Source organism: Salvelinus namaycush, chromosome 1, assembly GCF_016432855.1.
Source record: "Salvelinus namaycush isolate Seneca chromosome 1, SaNama_1.0, whole genome shotgun sequence".
Taxonomy (NCBI): domain Eukaryota; kingdom Metazoa; phylum Chordata; class Actinopteri; order Salmoniformes; family Salmonidae; genus Salvelinus; species Salvelinus namaycush.
In genome coordinates, this window is record NC_052307.1 from 82,434,034 (window position 1) to 82,442,076 (window position 8,043).

The 8,043-nt window shown below is 47.7% G+C and overlaps 1 protein-coding gene across 1 annotated transcript in view; it reads left to right on the forward strand.

The window, feature by feature from the left end:
* Window positions 1–6,736, forward strand: part of LOC120053311 (probable E3 ubiquitin-protein ligase HERC1) — a 32,163-nt gene extending 25,427 nt beyond the window's left edge. Inside the window, exon 10 of the mRNA XM_039000444.1 lies at window positions 6,698–6,736. Coding sequence (XP_038856372.1) covers window positions 6,698–6,736 — 39 coding nt within the window. The remainder of the gene's footprint in view (window positions 1–6,697) is intronic.
* The last annotated feature ends 1,307 nt before the right edge of the window (window positions 6,737–8,043 follow it).

The following is an 8,043-nucleotide window of genomic DNA, read 5'->3' on the forward strand; positions in this document are numbered from 1 at the left end:
TATTTCTGCAAAGACTCCACTACTAAAGGACACCAATAAGAAGAAGAGACTTGCTTGGGCCAAGAAACACGAGCAATGGACATTAGACCGGTGGAATTGGTCTGGTGTCCAAATTGGATATTTTTGGTTCCAACCACCGTGTCTTTGTGAGAAGCAGAGAAGGTGAACGGATGATCTCCGCATGTGTGGTTCCTACCGTGAAGCACAGAGGTTGGTGGTGTGATGGTGTGGGGTGCTTTGCTGGTGACACTGTCAGTGATTTATTTAGAATTCAAGGCACACTTAACCAACATGTCTACCACAGCATTCTGAAGCGATACACCATCCCATATAGTTTGCGCTTAGTGGGACTATCATTTGTTTTCAACAGGACAATGACCCAAAACACACATCCATGCTGTGTAAGTGCTATTTGACCAAGAAGGAGAGTGATGGAGTGCTGCATCAGATTACCTGGCCTCCACAATCACCCGACCTCAACCCAATTGAGATGGTTTGGGATGAGTTGGACCGCAGAATGAAGGAAAAGCAGCCAACAAGTGCTCAGCATATATGGAAACTCCTTCAAGACTGTTGGAAAAGCATTCCAGGTGAAGCTGGTTGAGAGAATGCCAAGAGTGTGCAAAGCTGTCATCAAGGCAAACGGCGGCTACTTTTAAGAATCTAAAATATATTTGGATTTGTTTAACATTTTTGGGTTACTACATGATTCAGTATGTGTTATTTCATAGTTTTGATGTCTTCACTACTATTCTACAATGTAGTAAATAGTAAAAATAAAGAAAAACCCTTTAATGAGTAGGTGTCGAAACTTTTGATTGGTACTATACATGTTCGTGAGAGTCTCACCTTTACACAGATGAGTCATATTAGTGTGTAGCCCCAACTATTCGGACTCTACAGACAGAAGTTGGCAGGTCGGCTGTACCGACTTCAGATGAGTCTTGTGTGGCCTGTGGTCGTCCTAGAGCAAAACAACCGACATGTACGTGTGAGTCTCATCTTTCCATTTTCGGCCTGACAAACACCGCTCTAGCTCTGTCACCTTTCACAGCAGATGTAGAAGTGTTACTTAAGCAGATGTGGTGGATTGAGACGCATCCAATGCAAAAAAAAACAGATGTCTAGCTTAAACTGATAGATTATTAAATGTTTTGTATTATGCTAATATGATTTCAGCAGGGGCGAGGACAGCGACCTTAGGGGGTTTAAATCATTCAAGCTAGAGATACCAAACCAACTTTCTCATGTTCATCTCTCTCTCTCTCTCTCTCTCTCTCTCTCTCTCTCTCTCTCTCTCTCTCTCTCTCTGTGTCTCCCTGTCTCTCTCTCTGTCTGTCTGTCTGTCTGTCTGTCTGTCTCTGTCTGTCTGTCTGTCTGTCTGTCTGTCTGTCTGTCTGTCTGTCTGTCTGTCTGTCTGTCTGTCTGTCTGTCTGTTGCTGTCTGTCTGTCTGTCTGTCTGTCTGTCTGTGTGTGCATGCTGGGTGTTTTTGGAGGTTGAGTGTTTGGTGTGGAAAGCTCTATCCTAACTAACTTTCTTGATTCTTTTCTTTACATGTTATTTTCTATGGTGGAGGGTTAATGCAATATTTGTTTTTAGCGGTATCCAAAGTTTTTTTTCAAAGTTAGGGTGGAAGAGGACAGAGTAACTTTCCTGGGGTTTGGAAGGTGTGGTGTGCGCAATGGCTTCTCAGCCTAGCGCAGAGGAGACACTGTTGTTACGGCATGGATTCAGGTGTGTTCCTGAGAACGGAGTTAAGGTGGAGGAGGTTCTGCTCGCGGTCGGTGAACAGGTCGGAGCTGAATTTATACATTCTGCTTCTAGAATGAACAAAGCTGTGGTTGTGTTCATGAAAAGGGCTAATTTGGTTGGTAGGCTAATTGCTAGCGGAATATTTGTAAGGGATGTGTTGGTGTCAATTTCACCTCTCTCTACCCCTTCAACAAGAGTGGTAGTGGCAAATTTGCCTCCGTTTATTACGGATGATCAAATTAGGAAAGAGCTGAGTCGTTTGTGGTAAGTTTGCTAGCGGTTTCCGTGTACTGTCAGCAGGCTTTCAGGCAGATGCCGTTTAGCACGTTGTTTCGTTACGGAGGGAAGTGTTTATGTTTCTGAACTACAATGAGCAACAGTTAAATGTGCACTTTAAAGTGAGGCATGGGGAGGGGCTCTATGCAGGTTTTGCCAGCACAGATAGTCTACGGTGTTTTGAATGTGGGGATTTGGGGCATAAGAGCTTTGCGTGCCCACATAAAGGCCGTAGACAAGGTGAGGGTACAAGAGCCAGTGGGGGAAATTGAGGTCAAAGTGCAGGGGGTAAGGAGATGCTGGGCCTAGTCAGTCTAGAGATGGTGGTGTAGATGAGGCTGGGCCTAGTCAGTCTAGAGATGGTATGGTAGTGGAGGCTGGGTCTAGTCAGGCTAGAGATGGTGGGGAAGCGGAGGCTGGGTCTAGTCAGGCTAGAGATGGTGGGGTAGCTGAGGCTGGGCCTAGTTATGCTATGGAGGGTGGTGTAGAGGGTGCTGGGTCTAGGCAGGCTATGGATGGTGGGGTAGCTGAGGCTGGCCCTAGTCATGCTATGGAGGGTGGTGTAGATGATACTGGGTCTAGTCAGGTTATTCTAGTGGATGAGGAGAGTATAGTGGGGAAGTGTAAGAGATTAGGGGGGGAGGAGGAGGGTGTCAAGCGGAAAAGGAAAAAGGGTGTGGACAAAGGCACCATGGAAATGTTGCCTGTTGCTGTGGGTGAGGCCCTAATCAGAGAGAAATGGCAGGTGGTCAGGGTGGGAGATAGAGATGAGGAGGGAAGTGAGTCTGAGGAAGAGGATGAGGAGTTATTTTTTTCAGACTCCTCTTCAATTGGCCCGGAGCTGACAGCCAGTCAACCAGAGGGGTCTAAGTACACGTTGAGAGAACTGACAAGGTTCCTGAATGAGACTAAGGGGAAAAAAGTTAATCTTGAGGCTTTTTTTCCTGATCCTAGAAAGTTTGTAAGATCAGTACAACATGCTATGAGAAATGAGGGGCATGGTGTCCTCTCACCCAGGAAACGGTTTAGGTTGAGGAAGTGGGTCACAACAGTGCGTAAAGGTTTACCTTCAGACACTGTTTAAATGTTTAATTTCTTTCTGACACTGGGGCTTTTTGAGCTGTGCTATTGGTCTATTTCTCTGCTGGCTTTTCTCCCACTTCTTATGGAGACTCTTCGGGTAGGCTCGCTCAATATAAATGGCGCCAGAGATGCGGGAAAGAGGAGTGTGTTGGGTGAATATGTAAACAAAATAAAGTACATGTGTTGTTTCTGCAGGAGACGCATAGTGATGTGGTGATGAAGTTGATTGGGGGCTCTGGTGGAAAGGGGCAAGTGTGTTGAGCCATGGGACAAATCTTAGTGCAGGGGTGGCAGTCCTTTTTGCACCGGGTATGTCTGTAAAAATTTGCTCCTCAAAGGGAGGTGTGTAGGGGTAGGTTGCTTGTTGTTAAAGCAGAAATTAACAACATGGGTTTTGTCTTTATAAATGTGTATGCGCCTAACACAGGGAGAGAAAGAGGGGTTCTATTTGGGAGTCTTAGACAGAACTCTCACAAGTAGCGCCTGAGGAGACGCTGGTGATCGGAGGTGACTGGAACTGTACAATGGATTTTACAAAAGACAGAAATGGGGAAGAGCCTCATTCAGTGGGAGTGTTAAGGACATCATTAATCAGTTTGACCTAGTGGATGTTTGGAGAACTAAACATCCAAACACAAGACAGTATACATGGGTGAAGGTTTTTGGGGCTAGGGTGAGTGCAGCCTGACTTGATCGTTTTTACATGTCCAGGAATTAGAGCAATAGGCTGCTGGGCGCTACCATTCTCCCAGTGGGGGTTTTCGGATCATCACATAACCATGGCTCGGCTGTCTATTTCACCAGGGCCTCGGCAGGCATCCTATTTGAAGTTTAATGTAAAACTCTTACAAGATGCCACTTTTTTGCTCAGGTTTCCAGACTTTTTGGGAAAGGTGGGGGCAGCGAATAGAGGAGAATGAGTCTCTGAGTCAATGGTGGGATGTGGGGAAAGTGCAAATTCGGCTTTTCTGTCAACAGTACACAGCTCTCTCATCCTCAGAGGCTAGGAGAGTATTGGGGGAACTAGAGCATTGTATTAGTGAGATGGAAGGTAGAGATGGTGGGGCAAGGCAATGTAGGCCTCCAGGCTAATTTAGCCGAATTACGTAGGGACCTGGGCAGTTTTTTCCAGATTAAAGCAAAGGGAGGCACTTGTAAGAGCTAGGTTCTCCATGCTCAAGGAGATGGATGCTCCCAGCTCCTTCTTCTTTGGTTTGGAAAGACAGAGCAGTGAAGCCAAGGGTATGCATTGTCTATGGCTGTCTGATGGGCGGGTGAGTTCTGTGGTGGGGGAGATGCGGGAGCGGACTGTGGAGTTTTATACTGAATTGTATAGGGCAGAAATGTGTGATCCTATGTGTGCTCAGGTCTTGTTCGCAGGACTCCCTAAGCTCTCTCGGGCACAGAGGGATGAAATGGACATTCCTCTGTTGTCACATGAACTGGCAGAGGCCGTAACCCAGATGTCCCCCGGTCGTGCCCCGGGGGTCGATGGACTTCCAGTGGAGTTTTACAAAAAATTCTGGGGAACAATTGGACAGGACTTCTTTTGCGTGAATGACAGGACTTCTTTTGCGTGAATGCGTCGGGGTAGGAGAGTTGCCGATGAGCTGCCGTCGGGCGGCTCTGACTCTCCTGCCCAAAAAAGGGGACTTGTGTGAACTTAAGAACTGGAGGCCTGTGGCATTACTCTGTGCGGACTACAAGATATTTGCCAAGGTCCTCTCTAACAGATAATATACAAGGACCAGACATATTGTGTACCGGGACGCTCAATCACGGACAACTTGTTCTTAATTAGGGACATGTTGGACTTGTCGAGAGGTTTCTAATGTGAACTTTGGACTTGGTCTCTTTAGATCAAGAGAAGGCTTTTGATAGAGTGGATCATGAGTATCTGTTTAATGTGATGTTTGGGTTTGGGAAGAGTTTTGTGACCTGTGTGAAGCTGTTGTATGCTGGGGTGTCATGTATGGTTAAGGTGGGAGGGGGGCTCAGGTAGGCCAGTCTGGGTGAGACAGGGCATTAGACAAGGATGCCCTCTATCTGGGCAGCTATACACACTAGCCATTGAGCCTTTTTTAGGACTGCTACGCAGGAGACTGCAGGGAGTGTGCTGGACAGGCATGGATATGGTGACCAGGAATAGCAGTGTCAGCATATGCAGATGATGTTTCTGTGATGGTCAGGGATGGTCAAGATATGCAGGAACTAGAGACCAGTCTGAAGGTGTAAGAGGGAGCTTCATCAGCTAAGGTAAACTGGGGAAAGAGCAAAGCTCTGTTTATGGGGGGACAGGGCTCCTCCTCTGCTTCCAGGGGGTTTGCAGTGGGGTTGTGAAGGGCTTAAAGTGTTGGGGGTGTACCTGGGCTCGGAGAGGTGGGTCAGGAAGAACTGGGAGGGGCTGTCACAGGCAGTGGTGTCAAGACTGGCCAGGTGGAGGGTGGCTCCTGTCCCATGTGTCATATAGAGGAAGGGTGCTGATAATTAACAACCTGGTGGCATCTTCCTTGTGGCATAAACTGGCTGTCCTCAACCCCCCCGCCGGTCTGCTTGCAGACCTGCAACGCAAGCTGGTGGACTTCTTTTGGTCGGGACATCCACTGGCTGAAGTGTTGTACATGACCGTCCACGAAGGAGGACAGGGCCTGGTGGAACTGGAGAGCAGGATGGCTGCTTTCCGGCTAAAGGCGGTGCAGAGACTGCTGTACCATACTGATGTTGGCTGGAGGGAACCAGCATGCGCGCTGCTGAGGAGAGCTGGCGGATTAGGGTTGTACCAGCAGCTGTTCCTCATGAAGCTGGAGAGACTGAGTACAGCAGGTCTCTCAGAGTTTTACTCTGCAATGCTGAGGGCCTGGCAGCTGCTAAGGCCCACACGAGAAGGGGGTGTTGAGCCTGGGCTGTGGGTGTGGGAGGAGCCTATTTTCCACAACCCAGCCATCCCTTTGAGATCGGTTCAGTCTGCCACCCTGCAGAGGCAACTGATGCAGGGGGTTTACAAAGGTGGGTGACCTGAGACTGCTGGGAGAGGAGGGGTGGAAAACCCCGGAGGTCTTGGCGCAACAAACAGGAATAACGTCTCTTAGGCTGCTGGAGAGATTCCTGGAGGAGGTCCAGGAGGCACTGTCTGAGCCGGTAAGGGGGGTGTTTGAGAGGCCAAAGGGAGAGGGGCCACCAATGTTTCCGCCACTGCAGGTGACGGCAGAGACTGGAGACTGGCAAGGGGGTCTGAAGACTTGTTAGATTTTAACACTCCCGAGCCTGGGGGAGTTTGAGGGGGTGGAGGTAAAGCCCTCTACAACCTCTGCGTTAAGGTTAGGAACATTAGAAGCCTAACAGGAGTGAAGGCACATCAGTGGCAGGGGGTATGTGGTGGTGAGAGTATGGTGGGTTTTTAGATTGGAGGGCGCTCTCTACAAACCCCCAGTACCAAAGAGGTCAGGGGACCTCCAGTGGAGGGTTCTTCATGGAGCCCTGGCCACTAACAGCTGGTTGGCACGGGTTGATCCGGGAAATTGGGCAGGGGTGTCCTTTCTGTCAAATGAAAGAATCTGTGATTCATGTGTTTTCTGTGTGCACCAGGTTATTGCCATTAATGTCGCTGTTGGAATGTCTGTGTGAGAGGTTGGGGGTGGTTTTTTGCTGTTGGATGTTTATAATGGGATACAGGTATTCGAGTAAGGAGAAAGCAAAATGTGTTTTGTTGAATTTTCTTTTTGCTCAGGCAAAGTTAGCTATTTGGCTAACAAGGAGAAACAGGGTCAAAGGTGGGGGGATAACAGACCCTATACTATTGTTTATTGGGATTGTCTTTGTGCGCCTTAGGGTTGACTTTGAGTTCTATAAAATGATAAAATGTGTGGAGATGTTTGAGGAGATATGGTGTGTTGGGGGGGCTGTCTGTATTGCTGGGGAAGATGTTTTGGATATACGGTTGTAGGAGAGGGTATTGTTTTTGTGTATTGTGATAGGGGTTTTGTATCATGTGGTAGATGGAAAGGTGAGTATGGTACATGTATGCAGTACAGGATATATATATATTTTTTTTAAGGGGGGGTGAGTTTTAATGAAATGAGAATGTTTCAGTAAAGAAAGGACAAAAAGTCAAAAGTCTCTCTCTCTCTCTCTCATTAGTCACATGTGCCAAATACAACAGGTATAGTTGTAGACCTTACAGTGAAATACTTACTTACAACCCCTAACCAACAATGCAGTTAAACAAATAAAAAATACTGATAAGAATAAGAAATAAATGTAACAAGTAATTAAAGAGCAGCTTTTAAATAACAATAGCGAGACTATATACCAGTTAGTTGAGGTAATATGTACATGTGGGTAGAGTTATTAAAGTGACTATGCATAGATGATAACGACAGAGAGTAGCAGCGGCATAAAAGAGGGGGAGAGGGGGCAATGCAAATAGTCTAGAAGCGTTTAGAAGTCTCTTGGACCTAGACTTGGCGCTCCGGTACCACTTGCCGTGCGGTAGCAGAGAGAACAGTCTATGACTAGGGTGGCTGGAATCTTTGACAATATACCTGACCACCGCCTGGTATAGAGGTCCTGGATGGCAGGAAGCTTGGCCCCAGTGATGTACTGGGCCATTCGCACTACCCTCTGTCGTGCCTTGCGGTCGGAAGCCGAGCAGTTGCCATACCAGGCAGTGATGCAACCAGTCAGGATGCTCTCAATGGCGCAGCTGTAGAACCTTTTGAGGATCTGAGGACCTATGCCATAATCTTTTGGGGGAATAGGCATTGTCGTGCCCTCTTCACCACTGTCTTGGGGTGCTTGGACAATGTTAGTTTGTTGTTGATGTGGACACCAAGAAACTAGATGCTCTCCACCTGCTCCACTGCAGCCCTGTTGATGAGAATAGGGGCGTGCTTGGTCCTCTTTTTCCTGTAGTCCACAATCATCTCCTTTGT